At 37.2% G+C, this 22,434-nt stretch overlaps 2 protein-coding genes across 6 annotated transcripts in view; both read left to right on the top strand.

The window, feature by feature from the left end:
• NMRK1 (nicotinamide riboside kinase 1) overlaps nt 1-22,399 on the top strand; it is a 38,079-nt gene extending 15,680 nt beyond the window's left edge. For all 5 annotated transcript variants that reach the window (XM_065046011.1, XM_065046006.1, XM_065046008.1 and 2 more), the window contains 7 exons: nt 3,331-3,526; nt 4,540-4,703; nt 11,566-11,706; nt 16,365-16,543; nt 18,177-18,290; nt 19,159-19,262; nt 19,543-22,399. In XM_065046011.1, coding sequence (XP_064902083.1) covers nt 3,331-3,353 — 23 coding nt within the window. In that variant the 3' untranslated portion in view covers nt 3,354-3,526; nt 4,540-4,703; nt 11,566-11,706; ... (2 more) ...; nt 19,159-19,262; nt 19,543-22,399. The remainder of the gene's footprint in view (nt 1-3,330; nt 3,527-4,539; nt 4,704-11,565; nt 11,707-16,364; nt 16,544-18,176; nt 18,291-19,158; nt 19,263-19,542) is intronic.
• On the top strand, nt 258-22,399 carry CARNMT1 (carnosine N-methyltransferase 1). Its single transcript, XM_065046004.1, has 8 exons — nt 258-687; nt 3,331-3,526; nt 4,540-4,703; nt 11,566-11,706; nt 16,365-16,543; nt 18,177-18,290; nt 19,159-19,262; nt 19,543-22,399. Exons 1-8 carry the CDS (start codon nt 356-358, stop codon nt 19,642-19,644), a joined length of 1,332 nt encoding a protein of 443 aa, XP_064902076.1. The 5' UTR covers nt 258-355; the 3' UTR covers nt 19,645-22,399.
• Nucleotides 22,400-22,434: the final 35 nt, after the last annotated feature.

Genomic DNA, 22,434 nt, shown 5'->3' with positions numbered 1-22,434 from the left:
CATGGCTTTTAGCGGACGGTTGGTGTAGGACAGTGCACTTCAGGCTCTCAACCCGAGGAGGGGACGGTCCTTACGAAGGAAGACTAGATTATCTCCGGGGGTCCCTTTCAACCCTGACCATTCTGTGATCCTGCGAGCAAACACTGTCCGGGGCTCCCGCTCCCTACCGCACGGGCTGTCCCGTTAACTTCCCGGCCCCGCCCGAGTGACGCTCGCGGCCCCGCCCCCGCCGCAGTGCGCCTGCGCACGATCGTCTTCTCGCGAGACTCCCTGCCTGATCGCACGGTCCAGCGCGCCCCGTGCCGCCTCCCTCACCCCGCGCCGGAAGTGACCGTTGGCGGCGGTGGTTTTGGGGATGTCGGCCACGTGCGCTGTGTCCCGCAAAGCGCAGCCGCCGCTGCCGCCGCGCCCCGCGGCCGAGAGGGACCCGCCGGCCAAGGCGATGCGCAGGGGGCTGCGGCGGGGCCACGAGGAGGAGCGGGAGCAGCCGCCGTGGCCGGGGGAGAGCGCGGGCGGTGGAGGCAGCGAGCCCGAAGGGGAGCAGGCGGCCGCGCCGAGCGAGGAGCGGCGGAGGCGGCAGCCTGAACAGCCGAGGGTGCTGGCGGCCAGCGGGGAGGAGGAGGCGGAGGAGGAGCGGCTGGAGCGGGAGCATTTCCGGAGGATCATCAACGCCTTCCGATACTACGGGTAACCGAGACCGGCCGCTGTGTGCGGAGGCCCTGCCGGGGCCCCGTCCCGTCCGCCGCGTCCTCGCACCTGCCTGGCTCCCAGGGCTCGGGAGCTCGCCGGCCGTGCGGGCGGCGCTCCGGGGCTCTTGGCTCCTCTGAGCCGGTGGTGCGTCCGCCTCCCGCGGCCCGTGCTCCGGGAGGCGCCGTGCCTGCGGCGGGAGCGGAAGCCCGGGTCAGGAGGGAGCCTGTGCTCCCCTCGCCCGTCTGCATGCGGACGAAGCTGCCTCGGTGCCCTTGTCAGCCAGGAAGCACAAAAAAGGAAGTGCGATGCACCTGAAAAGGGTGTAGAATCTCTCTTTATAGGTCAAAATGCTTTGAGACGCTGTCAAGTACTCAAAACGACAGTAGCACCTGCTGGCAGAGACGCAGGATTGTTGGGGAAGTTTTTGACAGACTGTTAATTAGCGCTGAAGACCTGTTGTTAGGGCTAATGGATGCTATTTTGTTATAACTTGGGTTTTTTAGACAGCTATTGAGTCAGAAGATGTCTTTGTGGCCCCATAGGTGTGAGGAAGGACCCAGCTTTATGTCTGAATGCATTAGATGGAAGAGGAGACGAAAATTACTCAAACTGCTGGTAGGGGGGACTGGCCGAAAAAGTTCAGTCCTCTATAGTACTTTGGTAAACAGTCTCTGTTACTCTAGGTTTGGGAAGCAGATTTGGGATGTAGCTACACTGTATATTTCTATGCATCAGTTGACAAACCCGCATCATGTGAATTGTTATTGTGTGCTTCACCTATTCTATTAACATTAGACAAGTATAATTTTTACATGATGGTTCTTGGAAGGAGTGGGTGATTTTTATTCTGTTTGCTGTTTTTATATAGGGATTTTTTGTTTTCCAGGACTACCGTTTGAGTGGGAGGTTGGTCTAGATGATACTTCGATGTATTTTTCCAAACTGAATTCTGTAATTCAGTTTGGCCATACTAAAAACTTTATGTTAGTGCAACAGTCAACTGTAGTTTTCTTAGATCTGTGATGTAATTGCATCCTCAGGCCTTAGAAGCTGGGAACGTCTTTATCAACCTGAGCTGTTTTTCTGAGTTGTTTTTGAATACTTCAGTTTCAGTAAACACATAACAAAAGGATAGGGCTCAAAATTTCGGTACAGAAAGTGAATTACTTCTGCCTCAAATAAATAACACTGAATATAAGTGAAGTAACATATCTTAGTAGTTAAAAATAATTTAATTTGAAACATCTGTGTGAGTAAGGCAATAACACATTTTCAGGTGAGTCCACACTAAAGTTACTGTGGTCTTGAGGCTTCATTATTTGTATGTAGTTCTGATTACAGTGAATTATTAGTCCTGCTAGAAGGTTGCAATTCAACATGAAAGGGTGGAGTATCATGGTTGAAAGAATTTTTCTGATAAAACTTTCAAGATTATGTTAAGTTGAGCTTACATGCTTTATATAGTGGATCGGTTTCTTTTTGTTATTGTTCCTTCTCTTTTTTTTGGTTCTTAAAGGTAATTTAAAACTGGTGTAGCTGTTGCAATGAACATGCTTTTCTCAGTAGCACATATGTAATGTTGGAGATATTAACTCATCAAATTTCTAGACTAAAATTGCAGCAGTTGCAACTTATGCTCTCTGATGGCTAGTTTTCAATTCCGTGCTGCTGACACAAGAGTTTGAGAAACTGAGTTATGACTTGACCTGATAAAATGACTCGCTGCTGCCAAAAGGGGCTGTATTGCTTGTCCTGGTTTTATGACCTCTCTAGAGTCCCTATGAACGTACTCAGCCAACTTTGCTAGCTAAACTGACAGAAATCAAATCAAGCAAGTCTGTGTCAGGGTCTCTTCAGGGTTAGCAAGTTAAATGAGCTTTATGATAGGTCTGCTGAGTGCTGGAACAAGGTGGAGGGCAGCACTGTTTTGGGTGAGGAGAAGGAAGAGAAAAGAGAAAACAGACCTCTTTCTCCTGGCAGTAGATTCGTCTTTTTAATGGAACTTTTATTTTGGGGAAATGGAAGAGTTATTTTTAACTTGGATCAGTTACATGATCAAGTAACAGTACTCATACTTGAGGGGAATATGCAGTTAAAAGAAGGTAGCTTAGTATCTTAGTGCGACGGCTAGAATGCCAGTATGGTCCGGCTGTGACTTGTAGGGTTCTTTCAGTAGTAGTTGATTTTTAATATCCCTGTTCCCATTCCACTTCTTGTTATTTCATCCAAAGTTTATCACTACATTCAGCAATTCATTCCATTTAAATGGAATTTGTGAAACAATCTGGCTGGTCTTTATGGCTTTGGAGGCTGGCTGTTCATTAAATATTTTAGATCTATGTATTGATCACCTGTGCTGGAAGTGAGTGGCAGATGATAAAACTGCAAGAAGAAAACAATGGCCCTCTTAAGCGGCAACATGTTAAAAAAAGTGGTAATATAGAACTAGGGCTTAAAACAACCATTTTGCCTAAAAATTATTGAAAACGCGTTTTCTAGTGAGGAATTACAAAGTCTGGTCACTTTCTGTGTCTAAAGAAATGAATAATTGTAATTGGAGTAGTTTAAAGTTAATTATCTGTATTTAGTGTGTGTATTGCTTCTAAATATCTCAATGACCTTAAACTTTTTGGTTTTTAGAACGAATATGCATGAACGAGTGAACAGAACAGAGAGGCAGTTTAAATCTCTCCCAGCTAACCAACAGAGTCTTCTTCCTCAATTCCTTCCTCACCTTGACAAGATTCGGAAGTGCATTGATCATAATCAACAGATACTACAGACCATTGTGAATGACTGTGCTCATATGTTTGAAAATAAAGAATATGGAGAAGATGTATGTTAAAATGGACTTTTTCATACTCCAGATTTAAATTTTGTATGCTTTTGGATTTTCTGCCTTCTTTTTTCGTAACTTTAGGCTTCCTGACTTTCTTTCCTTTTGCCTTTCTCCTTTCTTGCTTCTTGTTTGCTTATGTTTTCTCACTCTTGTCTTTCACATCTTGTAGAGCTGACGTTTAATAAAATGATTTGTGGTTAGTCCTTTAGTTACTGTTAAAAAAACTAATGGTGAATCTGGCAGATGACAGTAATCATGTATTTTGAAAAAGCAGTTTTTCACTCCAGAGTTCTAGCTCTACCCTTACTACATTTCAAAGTTATTTTTTTCAGTTGACAGTTTAGAGCATAAAAGGTATTGTCTGTCTTACTGTAGGTTGTTATATGTTATTGCATTCTAAATCAGTTACAGTTTTAGGTAGGCCAAGTATTTTTAATGTTATCATCTGAAAACTTTTTCACTACTTATCTGCTTTTTCAGTTGTGCATCTCTATAAAAAAAAATTGCACTCAGACTGGCAGATATGGAAACTGAAGTCCTTTTTTGGTATCTGCAGGCAGGGTACAGTAATGGGCAACTCTAACGTGAGCTGCTCAGTATTGCCTCATAAGTACCTAAAGGGATTCTCTTCTCAGTGTAAGCAGTTCAGACTCTGCATTAGCAAAGCCCTAGTCCTTGAGTGAGGACTATTGATTATGCTGTGCTATGCCATACTTTTTGCATTGTTTTTTTGATGTGGAGCCTGGTCTCTTTGGTGCTGAACTTAAACCAGCAATCTTAATTTGTGTAGGATTCTAGGTTGGATTTGAGCCGGGGTGCCAGGAGTGAAAAGCGAGTGCTCTGTCAGCTAAAACTCCCAGTAGGCCTTATAGCATGGCTTTTATCTGTTTTTGATTTTGTTTCTTTGCTTGTTTGTGTGGTTTTGTTGTTTGTTTTTTTTTCCTAAGACTGAAGAAACTTCATATGTTTTCCATTAACCTTTTTTTTTTTTTTTCCTCCACTTTAATCAGGGAAGAGGGAAGATTACACCAGCTTCAACTTTTGACATGGATAAATTAAAATCCACTTTGAAACAATTTGTGAGAGACTGGAGCGAAGAGGGAAAGCCTGAGAGAGATTCCTGCTACCAGCCAATCATTAGTGAAATTGTAAAGAACTTTCCGAAAGAAAGATGGTAATAGTGTTTTAAGACTTTTTTTTTTTTGGGTGTCCACTGTTGCAGAAATCTAACAAAGTTTTTATGAAGTAATGAAAAATTTGGATTTAAAAATATAGAAATTACTGTGAATACAGTGGAATTTATTTTTTGATCAAGAAAGTTTTTGTTTCTAATGCAAGGTGTTGGAAAAGAGCATAATCATAAACTTCACAAAGGAATAACAGGTAAACCAGGAGTAATTGTTTTTTTGCAGCTTGATATGGTGGGATATCTGTTAACGTTTAAGAGACCTTGGGAGGCTGTGGAGTTAACTCAGCTGTGCTCAGTGAGGTAAAGTTTGCAGATTCTCAGAGTGCATGTACTGCATGAACTGCAGATAAAAGGAAGGATCTTTGTGACAGCAAATATGAGTATTGTCTTTCATGGTAGAATGAAAAAGGAGGGAAGAAAACTTAGAAGCTCCAGTGTGGCTTTATTGCACTAAAAATTTATGCTCTAAATACTGAATTCTAGCCTTGATTTCAGACAGATGTTACAAGGTAAGTCTTGAAAAGAGCTTTTCTGCATCTGTGAGGGTAGCTTTGTAACTGCTTTAGCTTGTTAATGCCACCAAAATAGTAATTGGTGCAGGGTTTTTTTTAGGTAACTTTAAGTAGAAGTATACTGGTAGAATCTCAGAAGATACTACTGCTGTAAGAATTCTATGTGTAATGTTTCTGCAACTTAGTCAGCCAAGTCATCGTAAAGTACTTTTCAGTTTAAACTTCACATTTATAATGGGAAAATTTGTGAACTTTGTACTCATAAATGTAACAGGTCAGAACTTCGGTTTGATATAGCTGGGTGTTTCCGTGGGCTTTCTTCTTTCTCACTAATTGCTAATAATGCACTTGTGCCAATTTGAAAGCAAGTTCTGCTGGTCATCTTTTAATTCCATTAATCAAGATTGTTAGTGGTTGCAGAACATGGAGTGGTTATCATTGATTTCTCCTTTGCTTTGGGTTAACTTAAGGTGGATGCACCACCAAAGATGCTTTTTCTGAAGGTAAACTTTCTACAATATGTTTTTAGTGCTAATAGTGCCCCATGTAAGATAAAAATGAATTAGATACTATAGGTTACCTGATGTACCTCTTATGTACACATCTGTAGGAAGAGTCATAGTTTTGAAAGTAATCATTCTAATCTCGAAGATAGCACATTTTTCTCTGTATGCTGGCTTTTAAAGCATTTTCATTATGGGAGAAGTAACTTAAGTCAAGTCTTAGAGATTCATGACTGAATTTGGAAAGTCTTCTAATTTATCATCAAGGATCACTATTTCAAAACATCCAGTTGGTATTAGGAAGCAACATGTGGTAACAGGTTGGGTGAATCTGAAGTTGATGGCTTTGTGCTTCTTCACTAGGAATTCTGTTGTTGTTGTTGTCAAACACACCTGATATGACAGTGCTTCTGTCCCTGTTGTCATGGCTCTGAATTCCCAGTTAGGGTTTTTTGTCTCTACAGAAATCTCAAACATCTCCAGTAAAAGTTGGAGTTTGTCAAATTAAACATTTTTTATTTATAAAATACGTATTACATACCTATTTATTTAATATTAATTATCGTTATGGAGCTGTAGAAGCACTTACGTAAAACCTGTTCTCTGTGTATGTGTTGTTACTTACTGCCATCAGCTCTCTCTTTTTCCTAGTGACAGAGGCTCTCCAGCTCAGGTGTACTTAGCTTTTTGAGGCAAGAAGCAGTGTATTAACTGTCAGTGCTGCCCCACCGTTGTGCAAGAAGTAACATCCCTGCCAGGGCCGGCTGGCTGGCCAGTTTGTTCCTTTTTCACTGTTTTGGAGGGGAGCAGTTGTTTCTAATTGAACAGATAGACATGGCCTGAGCGGGCCGTAGTGAAATTGGTCTGACTGCTGTGTGTAGTGGATGCAAAGTCCATTTCCTCTGGAGAGAACTCACTGTGGGCACTAATGCGGGAAGATGTTTCTTTGGAGTTCCCTTTTGTGGCACCAAGTACTGCAGTCTCTTGAGATGATGAAAACGCTGGAGTAAAAGTGTATTGTTGGCACTGGGTGATGACAAGAGCTTTGCCTTGGTGTCTTTTGGGTTGAAAATTATGAATAAATAATTCCTTTAAAGTTGTCAATACAAGTCACCTTTTGCTTTTTTAATATTTTCGATGGAATTGTACATTCAGATTCTAGTTAACAATATTTGTTAACATTATTGATTTCATGCATTGGAATAATGTGAAAAAGTTGTTTAAATTTTTGAAACTATCGTGTATATCTCGTTCCATGCATGCTCGTGTTGCTTTGTTGCTCTTTGCACGATTGGCCTGTATTGGTTCAGTTGTTATGCAGAGAAAGGGAAAATAAATGAAGCGCTCTACGTGCTTACTTTTCTGTCATGCAGAAGAGATACAAGCAAGGGTAAATAAGAACAGTCTTGTGATAAGGTGCTAGCTATCTTGTTTTTCAGCCCAGTCTTCTGAGAAGACTGTAGTCTAAAAATAAAACAGCAGAAGGTGTTTCTGCCTCCCGTTCCTCTTCAGAGAAAATTCCTTCTTTCTGCTTAGCACCTTAACACAGACTCTGTTAATAGGATCAACAAAGCAGTTTAAGTGAAGTCCCATGAGACAAGGTCTTCCTGAAGAACTGTCAGATTTCCTTTATTATTCGTGTTAGAATTTGTTTGAGCTCACAGGATGTCTGTAATGTTGTCTGCCTTCTGATGATGCCATTTAAATTTCTTGGATTTCTTGGATCTCAATGAAACATGATTACTGCTTTCTGTAGGAGAAAATACTAACACATAGATACATTATTATTTCTTGAAATATTATTATTTCTTGTTTGTTAAAGCATTTTTATGTGGAACATTAAGTTGAAAATCTAAATGAGCATACTGATGTATTATTTTTTTCCTACTTTTGTTTGCTTTATTTTCTTTCATTTCACTTTCACTGTAACTGTTCCTCCTTATGGGAAAGGATGTAAAGATCATCAACTTTTGTCCAAAAGGAAGCAAAGAAATTATTAACCTTTTAGTTAATTATAATTCCACAGTGGAGAATGGTAAACCTAAGGTATTTTCTCTGAAGTGTTCTTTAATTCATTAACTTGGCCCCTGAAGCCACTTGAGATTTTAATCTATCGTGCAGTCCAGCAATTCATTGCATTTTCCAAGACGCTAAGTAGGATGGCCCCAGTCACCAGTGCTTAGTTTCCATTTTATCTAAAAAACACAGCTTATTATTTGTTGTAAGGCTGAGCTTGGCTATACTTCCTGCATGTGCTCAGCCACATTTCTAGTGATGGTAAAATTTCTGTTGTTTACCTTATATAAAACACATCTGTCTCTATAGGGTTTTTAATTTCATCATAGTTTGTGCTTTGCCTAAACTTGCTATAAGCATTGGATTTAAGAACAAACTATGTCTTCAGTGTTATTGCAGTCCACTGAAGGCTTTTCAAGTCTTTACATGGAAGTATAGAAACCTCAGCTGCTAAGGTTGGAGAATAGTTGGTCTTCAAGTGATTGTGCTTTTTAGCTATCTTCATTATTTTATTTGAAAAATAGTAGTTAAAAAAATTCTGTGAATGTGATTATGGTAAGTAATGGTAAATACTATTAGACCTGTTCACTATCTAAATTTACAGACGTTACATATAGAAGACATCAGGAAAGATGCAATTCCACAGTGTGATTCTATGCCGTTTCCACTGATTTCTGTGTATATGCTGTATATTAGCACTTATCAGTCTTAGCTAACACAGGGTTGCAGTGTTTATTTCGTTTACGAAAATGAGGTTTGTGTTTAGTCATAGACACTGACCTTTCTTTTACTGAACTTCAGTCTACCCCTTCAGCACCATCATTTTTTTGTTAAAGCACAGTAGTCATAAAATAAGAAGCCTCTATTTTTGTTGTGTAATTTTTCCCTTAAAAAAAGTACACCAAGTTAAAATCTTAATTAATGGCGTTCTAAATATATCACACTGCAAAATGCAGTGCAACAATGGCATGGCAGATTTTAGTTGTTTCTGATATTTCTCCACTGCAAGGCTGCTGCAGTTTCAGGAGTTGAGACAAACAACCATGCAGCCCGTTGCCTTGCTCTTTGGCCAGCCTCCTCTCCCCACACCTGTCAGGTTAATGGGCCAGTGTTTATTCCCTGCTACCCCACAGGTTTGTAGTGAGTATTTGTTGGATACCCATTTGTGTTCCTAACCTATGCTAGATCTGTGTCATAGAAATCCTCCTGCTACTGGCTAGTTTGAGGATAGTTTTCACTGTGGATAACCATGGATTATTATCAGTTATCATAGTAATTTTTTTAGTTGTCTTTGTAATTGCTGCAATTACATATCCACTGAAAAAAAAAGCCAAGTCTTTCTAGCCTCCTAAATTATCTTATGACTTCAGCCAGTTTCTGTGCTGGTTTTTAGCGGTCCTGATGATTCGAATGATAGCATAATACAGGCCATTGAAGTGCTCCCACTATCACTGGTTTTGTACCTTCATTTTTTAAAAATTCTTTATTTTTCACTAACAATTCCTTTTAAGTCTTGAAAAGCTAAAGGTGTTTGAACGTTGCTTTTGATAGCTGGACACTATCAACATTCAGTACTTGTTATGCAGTAGGTTTGCCACATATCTAATTTCTGATTATAGCTCTTGAACCAATTTGGAAGGCTCATCTCAGTGTTATGGCCTCAGGTTTGATTATAGTGTGTTCTATTAGCTGTGCCCTGTATGCTGAAATGAAGTTGGTGGCCACCACCAGACCCTAGCAACAGATATGAAGAGTGTAGATAGAAATTAAATTGCTAACAAGTTTCCAAACAGACTTTAATCCCTTACTAAAGGTGCAAAGGGGAGTTTAGTTAAAATCAACTATTTTCTAAGAGTGGGAATTGGGAAAATTAGTTCAGAGATACAAAAGCTTTATATTTACAAGCAATTTAAAATCAACTCACTTGCCTGTTAGAGGCTTTATGTTGTTTTAGGATGAATAAAGGTGCAGATTTCAAAATGTGATTACACCTGCATAGTTATTAGATTGTTTTAAGAGAAGTGTCTTTTCTAATCAGTGCCACTTGGAAGTAGCATAAGGCTTTTCAACCCACTCATTGTAGAAGCATCCACATAGAGCTGTAAAAATCTGTGTAAAGCTAATCTGAATACATCATAAATAAAGTTATATATAAGGAAATAAATAAAGTTAGAAATACATTTAGGATAACATTGTACCACTACAAATAGAAGCAAATAAGATTGTTTTTACTAGCTTCCCTTAGAAAGTCGATATTCTTCCTTGTTCTTCTGAGTTCCTGTTTTCAAAATTTTCATCTTGATCTGGTAGTTTTCCCCTTAATTAACATTTCTTTTTTCAGTAGGACTTTCTGGCTAACTTTCTTCTGGCTTTCCTTCTAGAAGAGAGGTAGGGAGAACTGTTGCTTCGGAGAAGTGCTCTTAAGTATTAGCGAAGTCTTGATTTCCTGCTTGTTAATCAGAAAATGAATCTTAAAGTATAATGGAATGGAAATGAAAATCAGAAATGAGAACAACTTTGGTTTTCCATCTGGGAGGCTTCACTAGTCAGATGATTAAACCACAAACTGAAGGTCACTGTTAAAACTGCTTTGTTAGTTTGTGTGGCCTTTAGAAAATAATAATGCTTTGTTTGGGGTAATGTCTTCAGAAATGTACTACTTCTCAGAATTTACATAACTCCTCTTCATGCTTATGCAGCATGCTCTTTTGAACCCTTTCTGGCATCCTGAATTTTTATGTAGTCAAAGACTTTGCATTTTGTTTCCATTTTATGTTTGGAAGTACTGATTGTGGCTTCCTTTGTTTAGTTGCATATAAATTGGTACATGTATGTTTTGTCTTTGAAGGTGACACGCAAAAGGGAGGGTGGTCTGAGTGTACACACTTGGCTTGTTGGTATATGAAATTATGAAGTCCTGTTTATGACTGGAAATGGAAAAAAATATTTCTTTTTAGGTGATGTGTCTTTCAGTTTGGTGTCGAAGCAGTTTTTGCTTTCTAAGTGAAGGTTTGATTGTATTGTGAGGGAAGGCTGATGGTTAGAATACATATATATTACCTTTTCTGCCTGAAAGAGGAGAAAATTTTGAGATTCCTGGTTCTATTTATTAGTTACTAAAGTTGGAGATGGGAGAGATTTTTCTAGGTGTCTCAGTAAACACGCACTGCTGGATGTCTTCTGGTTGTCTTCAATTTGATATCTAGATAGGGAAAGTGGAGGGTTAGGGGCATGCAATGTATTTTGATTTAGAAAAATCTTATGTCACTTAATGTGCTTGAGTAAAATCGGTGAACGGCATATGTAAAACCCACAATTGCTGAGAAGGTAACTACTTTAAGGCTTTTACAGTCCAAATTGCTCATCAGCTTATGGAAGTTGGCTTTGCTTTGTGTTTCTGATGTCAAAATATGTGTTTGTTTTTCATGTAATGTAAGCAAGAAGATTTCTAGAATATTTACTAGCAACCAGTGCACCTCATAGAAAAATAAATGATGATATTTGACAGTGTTCTTTCTTGTATTCACTTAAGAGATTTCTAGCTTGATAACTGCGAAAGTTTGCCGAAAAAAAATGTTTTGTAATTATGATCTGTATTCTGAATGAGGGCTGTATATGTTCTTTTGAGTAATTTTCTGTGGTTGTTTTGACTGTACAGTTAGCCAATCTGAGAACTCATTTGGTTTGCATTTAAAGTCATACAGGAAATATATTAAAATATCGAAGTATATGGGGAAAAATGTTTAACTAGCCCTCTGTAAGTTTTGTTAAGAGGTATCAGATAAAGACTTAACTATTATTTTTGTTCTGTTGCAGGGATATCTCCAAAGTTAATATCCTGGTACCTGGTGCTGGGCTAGGTAGATTGGCGTGGGAAATAGCTATGCTCGGTTATGCTTGCCAAGGAAATGAATGGAGCCTCTTTATGCTCTTTTCTTCTAACTTTGTACTCAACAGGTACATAGCTTATGTTTTACTTACTGACTGAAACCTAGGGAGGCAAAATTATAAATGAGAGAACCTTGAATAAGTAAAACTCAAAAGAATAGATTTGTAAGTCCTAACATAGGACACACATAACCACTTCTGAGAATGTTTTAATAAAGAAGAAAAAAAAGACAGTGGGATAAATGGGGGAGGGAGGCATTGTATTGTGACTCATTAAAATTATATCAGGTAACATGGCTTTTGTTATGAGACTTAAATCCCTAGATTGTGCTGCAGATCTTCTGCATAATGTTGAGTAGATTTTATGATTGCTTTCACGTCTGTTTCTGTAAAATGCACACTGTAATCACCGGTGTCAAATATGAACTAGTTAGTATGTGCATGATACTTAGTGGTGGTGATTAATAACACAGGAAACCTGTTGAAGTGTTACATTCCGTACTAAAATTTTAGGCACTGTTTTGACATGAAAATCACTAAAGCACAGTAATCCACTTCTTAGGCAAGGCCTGTCACTGAGTAACAGCAAAAATGATACAGCTAATGTTCTACAATTATGCTGCGGTACTAAATTTGAATGTAGTAAATTTCACTTTACGGGTTTAATTTAGAATGACGTTTCTGTATTTGTTATTCTGTCACTTGCATTGGAAAATTACTGTTTTCATGACAAACTTGTTAGAGGGGAAAGAAGGCATCTACTGTAGCTGTTCTTTTAAGAAAGAGGAGTGGGGACTATGGTGGGCAAATATGAAAGAGGTCTGGGGGGTGTTTTATTTTGGGGGGGAGCTGCTACCAAGTTCAGAGAGACAGAATTTGCCAGTTAACTCATTCTTCAATCTGAATTAGACACCTTTGCTGAAAACACCAAAACTATTGGCTTATATTCTATATTACTGTGACATTTTGGAGCCCTGTTTGTCCACAGAGACAAATTTGTCTGATTGTCCACAAATCCATTATATTAATAGCTTACTGTTCAGAAACAAGGAGAAAACACTGTTTATTACAGCTGCTGCATGTCTGCTTAAAACAGTAGTGGTCAATGTGATGAAAACAGGTGTTTGGTATAGAGCTTTTATATTGTTCTTAAGTGACTCATCTGGTGGTGAAAGTGTATACTACAGTTGAACTGGTCTAATGCCTTGCAGCTACTGAAAGAAGGTCACATTCTTCTTGTCTTTAGCTATACAGCCCTCCTGGCTCTTAGGCTCTTTGAAACTTCTGAAATTATTTAAAGCAGCAGAAAAGTGTTCATATCCCTTCTTTGGGACCACTGATCAGCTGTCATAGTGGTTCAAATCTGAAAGTTAGCTTCACTCCTAGTTGCCTCTGAAGGCATGGGTTTTGTCTTCCTTAAATAATGAGTCTTGGGCCTATATGTGGAATTCTCCTTAAGACCCATGCTTAACTTACAGTAGTAATCATTCTTAGCCTGTAATGCTCATATTTTTCTAATGTATATAAGGTATTTAGTGAAGAGGTGTATGTCATTTAGACTTACTAATAGTATCATATCTTGAATAGCAAAATTGAGTGTTGCTCAGCTGCTGTAGTCTTCAGCTTTGCTGGGCAGATTATCAGTTGCAAGTCTTTTTGCTAGCGTGGAAGGGAATACTGCTACCCTGACTCTGAGTTTCAGCTGGTTCAGTTGAAGCCTCACCAGCCCTTGCTGCCAGATCTCACTGTGGACTTCTGATGTCTGTTAAGGTTTTAGGGACTTTTGGGATCTGTCATTTTAGTCTTAAGTGGCTGTTCCCAGTTAGCCTTCTGAAATGGACATGTTTGCCTTCTTGGAACTAGAAGAAAACAGCAATTATCAGTATGAGTTGAAGATACTAGTTACGGAACAGTTGTAAGAAAGAAAGATTTTGCAAATCAGCTTTCAGCTAGTCTTAATTTAATTAACTTGTGTTCTCAGTTGCTAAAAGCATGAGGATTTTGATAACGTGTTTACAGTTTGGATCCACCTTCTTTCTCTGACCTTGGTTTATATTTAGGAAGACAAAGTACTGTATTGAGTGTCAAGGCAACTACTGCAGTGGGCTCCTAGCTGCGGTACAGTGACTTAAGTCTTCTGTACACAAAGTGGTATCTGCTGATTTTTACACGTGTAAAAAAACCTTGATTCTCTTAAATTTTGAACTTTTGTTCATGTGGATAAAGTTACATAACGTGGTGTGGAGAGAGTGTCAAGGCTAACTATAGTCATTGTAAGTATTTGAAATTAATTATAGTGCATTATTCCATTGAGGAAGCTCTTAATTTGAGAATAAATTGACCCTGGAATAGTTAAGCTACAATGGCTGCAGCGCTGCTATAGTCCTTGTATGGGAAATTGTGCTTTCTCTTATATGGATAAAGTTCTAATTACTCGTGTATTTTTCTAGTGTTTAGATGACTTCTGGTTTTAATGGCAGAGGTGATCACTGGTGATGTACAGACACATGTAATTTAGATGTTTTGGAAGAGCAAAATCTGAAGAGCGTAAGCTGTTTTCCAGCTTCTGGAAAGCATACTGAAGTTTTCAGGCAATCTAGAGCTGGAGGACACACGTTACATTCCTTTGACATCTGGTAGGAGGGGAAACAACACTGTGCTGGTGTCTGTGTGGAGGAGACAGGAGCAGCTCATTGATCTGCTGTTTCCTGCAGCTGGAGATTCAAAGTACAGGGTCAGTAGCCTCAGTCCCATAGCCCTTCACTAGCAGTAGTCCCAGTTATTTGAGAAAGCTCAGTTGAAGTAATAGAGAAGTCACTTTGTACTGAAGTCAGAGTAGGGTTAGTTCAAAAAAGTTTTAATACCAGTAAGGTTCATGCTAATAATTGGCTTATCTTTACTTTCTGGATATAATGTAGTCTAGGTGAATCTCGACACTTTGAGAGAGCTGCTGAATTTATTGCGTGTCCATGAATACATTAGGATTAAAGCAGTTAAGCATTTTATCTGTAAATCAGTTGCCAGAAGTAAGATTTTGCCTATCAATTTTTTCCAGAACCCTGTTTTTTAACTCAATAGTGAATAGTAAATGCCCTGCCCCTATGGAAGAAAGTGCATCCCGATTAAAGATGTTAGAAGGAGAACTTAGTAAAAAATACTAAAACTGGAAAGTGAGGTTTTCAAGCTTGAATATGAACAAGAATTGGTCTTCTCTGTTAGGTCAGGAATTCCTTTTGAAATTTTTTGAAGGTCCACATGAATATACTTTGCATGGGGGAAAGAAAAAGTACAAGGAGGTATGTGTTCCCCTGTAGTATGGCCCAGAAAAAAAAAAAACACTTTATAATCTGCTCAGATCTCTTATTTTCTTTATCTTACTTGTAGGGAAGTTTTAATTGTTTAAAAAAAATGTTCTGAGGATAATACAAATCAACTGGAAGCATATTGAGAATGCTAGAATGGTTAACACACAGCTTTTATTGGCCAACATGAGGGTTTTTTGGTGTGTTTTTGTTGTGATTTGTGGGGGGAGGAGTGTTGGTTTTTTTGAGTCAAAATAGAAATGCCTTTCTTGAAGAAATTATGCCCATATTATGAAGGGTTTTTCCCCTGCCTTTTTTTTTTTTCTCTCACTGACTGGATATATCTGATTTACATTTGTTTATTCATTATATATGGAGACAGTCGATGAGTGCAGTATGCTGCTGCTCAAATACAGGGGGTTTTGTGTTATTTTTTTACTGACAAATGAAATAAAAGTATTACATGGAGAAGGTAAAAAATGTTATTTCAAAAACTTTACCAAAGATGTTTTCTATCCCCTAGTCAAAAGATGGTAGTTCCTATAAACTGGTAGATTACTTGCAGCTTGTTTGATATGTGTTTTATGGGACAGATGTGTCCTCTGTTGTCTCTGAAAGGAAGTGGCTTAATTTTTTAAATTTTGAACTTATTTTACAGAACTGTGGGAAATGCTGCCTTTTAGATGTTAATGGTATTTTCTTAACTCTTTAAAATGAGTTGACTTAGATCAACTTACAAATTTTATTTTACAAAGACATGTGTACACAGCATAATTGCAACACTCTGGGTGTTACTAACTTAATATGACACCTACTGCAAAACTACTGTGCTTTACAAAATGGATTTTATTTATTTTTTGAAATCTAAAAGCACCCTTTCAGTTAGCATCCGAAAAATTATTTTGTTCTGCTGTGCTTCAAAACCCCTATGATTATGGTTCAGAAAAGATAGAGAAGTCTAGAATGAGAACAAATGTTTCCAATAAAATTTGTGGAACTAATCTTACTGAATTTTTTTAATAGAAAAATATATGATCCAGAAAGGCTTAGCTTTAGTGAATGTGCTAAGTCACAAATTTCATTAATCTTGCAAAACAGTCTTGTGTATTTTCTTTTTAGTGGAGAAATAAGTCCAGGAAAAGGATAAAAAGTGGGAAAATAAAATCTTAAAATTAAAAAGGCGGTTATTTTTGTAGTGATGATTTGTGTGTCAGAGTAAAACTGGTTTCCTTGATCACTTCATAAATTGATGGACAGTCTGAAGTGTTATGAGCTATACAAAAGTGCTTTAGAAAATGTGTAGCTTTTGCAAGAACTTTATCATCATTACAGTGGATGTTGGTGTAAGTCTTTGACTCCTGCATTTCTAGATCATAGATAAGTGTTCAGTTGAAACTGAATTGTGCTGATTCCTGTATTTTGCAGATGCTCTGAAATTAACTCGTGTAAGCTTTATCCCTGGATTCATCAGTTTAGCAATAACAGAAGATCTGCTGACCAGATACGTCCAATTTATTTCCCTGATGTTGACCCTCACAGTCTTCCTTCTGGTTCGAACTTCTCTATGACAGCAGGGGATTTTCAAGAAATTTATTCCGAGTGCAGTGAGTAAATGCAAACTTCTAGGTTATCCATATAACTGTATTTTCAGAGTATTCATTACAGGACAGTTAATGAATACAAATAGAAGGGAACTGTTATCTACAAGCATTAAGCAAAAAGTACTAGTTGCTATAAGGTTTTCTTATTCCAAATCACATTTTCTTTTCCTCTTAGTTATACAAAAAATATGAACACCTTCTTGCTTAACAAATTTTTGCTAAAGTAGTCTCTTTCAGAGTAAGACAGCATAGTAGTATTATAGAAAGGTTTACTTGTTCTATAAAAGTGATGTTACAAATAGAATGTAACAAGTAACTTCTTTAGTGTAAAAAATAGAAATATTTATTTTTTGTTGACTCATTTTCTGTTGTAAAAACAAAGCAAACTTTCAGTAGTAGTAAATTCTAAATGAAACATATATACTTTGTTAGTATAATAGTAAATATTTCAGAAGCACATGATGGGGACAATAATTATGAAGGACTGAGACTTCTGTTGGTAGAACTAATCACTTGTTTGTGATACCAGGTTAATTGTGCTGTCCTTATTGCAGCTATGAAGTAATGTCTTATGACTAACCTAATGCTGAATTATCCTGCAGAAGACTATCCTATTTATTGCTTGCTCTGCCAATTACAGATTGAGGATTTGAGCAAGGGTCATACCCAGTTCTTTTTATCTAGTCTAATATTCTAATATATGCCTATCTAGAAGTCACTGTTTTTTCCTTACACAGTATTGGATTATCACCTCAGACATGTATTTTCTACTTTTTGGTCCCTAGTAGACAAATAGCTGTTTTTCACTAGGATTATATAGCTATTGATCTGCCCTTTGCGTGCAGCTAGACTTGCAGATATTTTCTTGTAGGAGCCTTCCTCACAGTTGCTTAATTTTCTGAAGGTTCTGTCTTACGTTAGAACATCTTATACTAGCATCAGTTGACACTTCTATTTTTTTTTTTTTATTTACAGAACTTTAAATTTTGCAATTTCAAGGATATATGTTTACAGAGAAACAGAGAGACTCATGCTCTAAATGGTAGACTTTGAAAGATTCTGCTTGTTAAATCAGTAAAAAAACTAGTAAAAACAGTTGGAGAAATATTCAGATACTGGATAAAATGTGGGAAAGCTGTATGATTTGTGAAAGTACACTTTAGTGTACAGACTTGTGTTGTTCTAGATATTAACTAGAGACACCCCAAATTACTGGGTGTTTTTGCAGTTGTATTTTTAACAGTTGGGGTAATGAAGTTTGTAGCTCAGATGAGTAATATCACATTTGGGCCTTCATTTATATAAAATGTTTTATGATGTTTACATTTTACAATATATAATACCAGTCTCATATGTGTATGAAAAGTTTTACTACATGTGTAAATAATAAGTGTGTTTAATATTTTAAAGTTTGTATGTGTATACACATACATACCTAGGTCACAGGAACCAAAATTTACCTGTTGTTAACATAAATTGAAATATTTTATTTACTTGTAAATTGAACGAAGAGCCTTCAACTGTTGTTAGTTAAAATTAATGTTGAGTATTTCATCAAGACTAGGCTTAAATGATGAATTTTTACAGGGGTAGAAACATTGAAACTAATCTCTTGTATAATTTGCTTTTTATGCAGATACCTGGGACTGCATAGCAACTTGCTTTTTCATAGACACAGCACATAACGTTATTGATTATATTGATACTATATGGAAAATACTAAAGCCTGGAGGAGTATGGATAAACGTAGGCAAGTGTGACCAACCTCTCTTCCTACTAGCCCTGACTTATATTTGATCACATAACAGGCATCTAGTACTTGAAAGGAGTTCTGGGAATTAATGTCTGTGCTGAAAACTCTGTAGAGGTAGAAACATCTACGGCTTGGAAATTATCTCAGATGTATTCAGATTATGTCCAGATGTTTGATAGTTACGATCAAATCAACCCCATGTGATATTTAAATACAGAAGTAGATCTTGCTGGTGGCAGGTCTTGCATTCATAAATCAAACATTTGTTGTTTCACAGATGTAGTGTCTTGTATTATTTTTTGCTGTTTTTCTGAAAAAACCTGACTTTTTCTGTGTGTAAATACATCCTTACATTTTTTTTCTTACTCTGTCTGATTTGTGCTAGCTTTGGGAATCAGATCTATGTATGCCTTGTCTCAAAAGAAAAGAGACTTAAATTAAGCCTCCCATGGTGAAGAAATAGCAGACAAGACTCAGGAGATAAAACATTTTGTGTCAGTGATTACACCAGTCCTGGCCAGTCCCAGAAGGCAGGAAGAACTCCCAAGTACACCACCGCATGTTCTGCCTCCTGCTCTATGGAGACAGCAGTGATACTAGGCTGAAGAAGTTTTAGGATACAGAAAACACAATCTGGTGGGAAATGAGACTTCATTTTTTAATAAGCAGCTGAACTAATATGTTCTTATTTTGCATTGATTCTGAAATGATTATAAAAAATCACATTTGAGTGACAGAAATCGTTCTTCTGTCTGTATTTGAATGACTCTGGATGTAAGCATTCATTGCATTTTCAGTATGTGCTGTTGATTTTTAATACATTTTCATGTTTTTCATAGCCATTTCCATTCTATCTTTACTCTAGGTCCTCTCCTTTATCACTTTGAAAACTTGGGAAATGAACTTTCTATAGAATTAAGCTATGAGGATATAAAAAATGTTATACTGCAATATGGATTCCATATAGAGGTAAGAAGATGCTGTAGTTTGCAATGAGTAGTGTTGGTATCAACCAAACTCCTTTGAATAAGCCTTTATGTTAAATATAGTTCATCATAATGTCATATGCTGAGAACTTCTAGGATAAAGGTTTTTAAGTGTGTTGCAAATTATTTGCTGTCCTCATTTTTTAAAAAGCGTTTATAGATGGGCCTTGAAATCTAGTAAACATGTAACAATTTCTTTGTTAATAAGAGAAACATGTATAGTTCTTGTAGAGAAGGTATTTTGAAAACTGCATTTTTTTCAGGTGGAGAAAGAATCTGTACTGACAACTTACACTGTGAATGAACTCTCCATGATGAAATACTACTATGAATGTGTGTTGTTTGTGGTGAGAAAACCAGAATAAAAGTGGTCTGAATACATTAATCAGAAAAAAAAAGAGAATGAAGTGGACTGGGGGATGTCTGGACACAACCTCAAATCAGTGGTGCCTTCTTAATGGGATTTAGATAGTGTCTATTTTCTTAATGTCTCTGTTGCTCTCCAGACATGTACTATGCCATACACATTTGTAATATACTCATGAAAAAGGAGGAGGAAATACTGACATACACTGTCTTTATGTTTAGAATGCATTAAAAATAGAAGCAAAAGTGGTTTCTTGGGAATAAAATGTAACATTTGCCATAACCAGGCTGATTCTCCACATATGCTGCCTCATTTTTAATGGATTTATAATTATTTTCTTTACTTAATGATGTTAGGAATGCATAGTGGTGCTTACTGTACTAGCTGTGTCACATTTAGAAAAGTATTTCTAAATATATACTTAAATTATGAAGTCTGAAACGTTTGGAAAATGATAAAATTATTCTTGATAGATACAGTAGCCATCAGAACTGTTGCAGCATTTTCTGTAGAACTGAAAAAAAGTAGATGATTATAAAAATCCTAATCTTTGTACCATTGTTAACAATTTAATCAAAATAAAGAACCTGTACGCAATTTGAAACACTGTGTGAAAGCAGAGTACTGAGTAAAGGAGAAGCAGCATATCACAGAGAAGCGGTTTGTTAACATCAGTTCAGGAATAACACCAATTTTGATTAATGTCTTAGTGTTGAAACTGAAATACGTTAGGTGCTGTCTTAAAATATATTGATATTGAGTCACCTACTTCCTGCTTAAGACAAAACAGTGAAGCAGTAATTTTTCACTAAGCATAATTAACAGAAGGTCAGGTTATACCTTGATCTCTTTCCTTTTTTTGAAGGTGGTAACATAGGTGAGTTATTAACACTGTTTGTAGGTAGTACCACAGAAAAATCTGTTTCTCAAAGGGGAAAAAAAAATTACCTGTAAATATTGTGTTCTGTAACCTAATCATCTCTACCAGCATGTGCAGGCCAGTTGGTAAAGCAGTTTCTTTGTAACTACAGGCACTTTACCACTGTGACTTTAGTAACTTCTTGATTCCTTATCCTACTTTATTTTTTCCTCAGCAGATGTGGCTGAGGTGATAATTTACAGATTTTGATATTATACGAGAGTATGAATCTTCTGTCAGTCAGAAATTATGTAAATGAGAAAACATAAATTAATAACTACTGAGAGGAGGTATCATGTGAGCCATTTTGTTTTCTTAATATATTGATTACCATAAGTATCATTTTCAAAAATTTCTTCAAAATATAAAAATGTCATGATAAGGAATCAAGGGGCTTTTCGTATTTGATCATAATGGCACTGGACAGTAGCTTGTTTGTTTCCCATTAGTTCTAATGCTTTTTTCATGGCGGTGTCCTAGTCACAACTCTTTGATCGATCTATTACTGGCTTTGAGATTTTTTTCCATTAAGGCCAGAAATTTGTGCCTTTGTTCTGAAATTGAAAGTCTGCAAGGAGGGAAAACACAAACTTTTTTTATAGTTTCAACACTGCGTAAGAAAACACATGCCTGAGTATGTTCAGTACTGTACCTCTTTCTGCTCAGAATTATTGTTGAGGATAAAGGCTTCTTGACTATAGAAGTTTTCGATTAGAGCTTTGCTTAAAATAGTCGTACTGTGTCTTCTTCCTAGAAGTGCACCACTGAGATTTAACTCCATAAATGAACTGTCAGCGTTCTACCCTGCTCCAAGAAAAACGTGTTTGCAACACTGCCATTGCAACAAGTAGATAAATTATAAAAACCCTTGCACACCTAAAAATAAAAGTTGCTTTAATTTCTTTATTTTACTATTTATTTTTGAGGGACTTGGTGATTCTTTGTGTTCATTCTGATTTTTTTTTTCTGTAGATAGAACATGGTTAGTATTTTACTTTATTTTCAAAGTCCTTGAAATAAAATGAGATTAGGCAACTGTGGATTATGCTTTTGCTGAGTAGCCTGTAGATCTGTAATATTGCCCAGTTTCTGCCTCCTATGCAGTCTGTAGTTGAAATGTGATTTTCTTGTTCTTCATGAATAGGCAATTGCACTCTTGCTTTTGGGTTGAATGTTAATATCCTCTGTTCTGCCGGTTTTGTTCTTGGCCACCTCTCATTGTCATAAGTGCCATTTTTGTGTTATTTTTAGGAAATGTTTTTTTTTAGTTATGTCAGCTTTATAGTGATGTGCTTTCATTTCTCATCTAGAAAATGCCGGTTTTCCCCCCAGTGTTTTCCGTTTAAAATTTAACAGTTGCATTAAGAGATGGAAGCAGAATAGTTTTGTGAATTAACTTCATGAGTAGTGTTTTACCTGCAGTACTATTTACAAATTATGAACTTGAAGAATTTATATCTTTATGCATGGGGATAATTGTGTATTATTGACTGTGATCATATTCCTATTTTGAATTGTATACATGGGGGAAAAAAAATGCTTAAGGTGTTTGTCAGCTGAAGCCGAGACCATTTCATTGAGGTTGCTATTAAACCGCACATGGTATTGGGTGTGAAATAAAATGCTGCATACTCTTCGGTGTGATACTTCTTTCTATGGAGCAAATTTGACAAATGTAAGGTGTCCTGTATTTTTATTTATATATAGTATGCTCTTAAATCAGTTATGAAGGAAAGAATGGGAAGTGTTGTGTCTGCGTGAGCTTCCCCCCGTTTTCAGTGTCTGTAACAGACTTGATTTTTCTTGGATATTAAAGTTTGCGGTCTGACTTGTACTCGCTCGTGTTTGGTTCATCCTCTGCCGTGGGTG

The sequence above is a fragment of the Columba livia genome, chromosome Z (assembly GCF_036013475.1).
Source record: "Columba livia isolate bColLiv1 breed racing homer chromosome Z, bColLiv1.pat.W.v2, whole genome shotgun sequence".
NCBI lineage: Eukaryota > Metazoa > Chordata > Aves > Columbiformes > Columbidae > Columba > Columba livia.
This window is presented reverse-complemented; position numbering and strand designations above follow the sequence as displayed.

Coding starts and splice junctions, on each gene's coding strand:
- CARNMT1 (XM_065046004.1), top strand. CDS start 356: ATGTCGGCCACGTGCGCTGTGTCCCGCAAAGCGCAGCCGCCGCTGCCG. Junction 11,707..16,364: donor TCTAACTTTGTACTCAACAG/GTACATAGCTTA, acceptor TGTATTTTGCAG/ATGCTCTGAAATTAACTCGT. Junction 19,263..19,542: donor AATATGGATTCCATATAGAG/GTAAGAAGATGC, acceptor CATTTTTTTCAG/GTGGAGAAAGAATCTGTACT.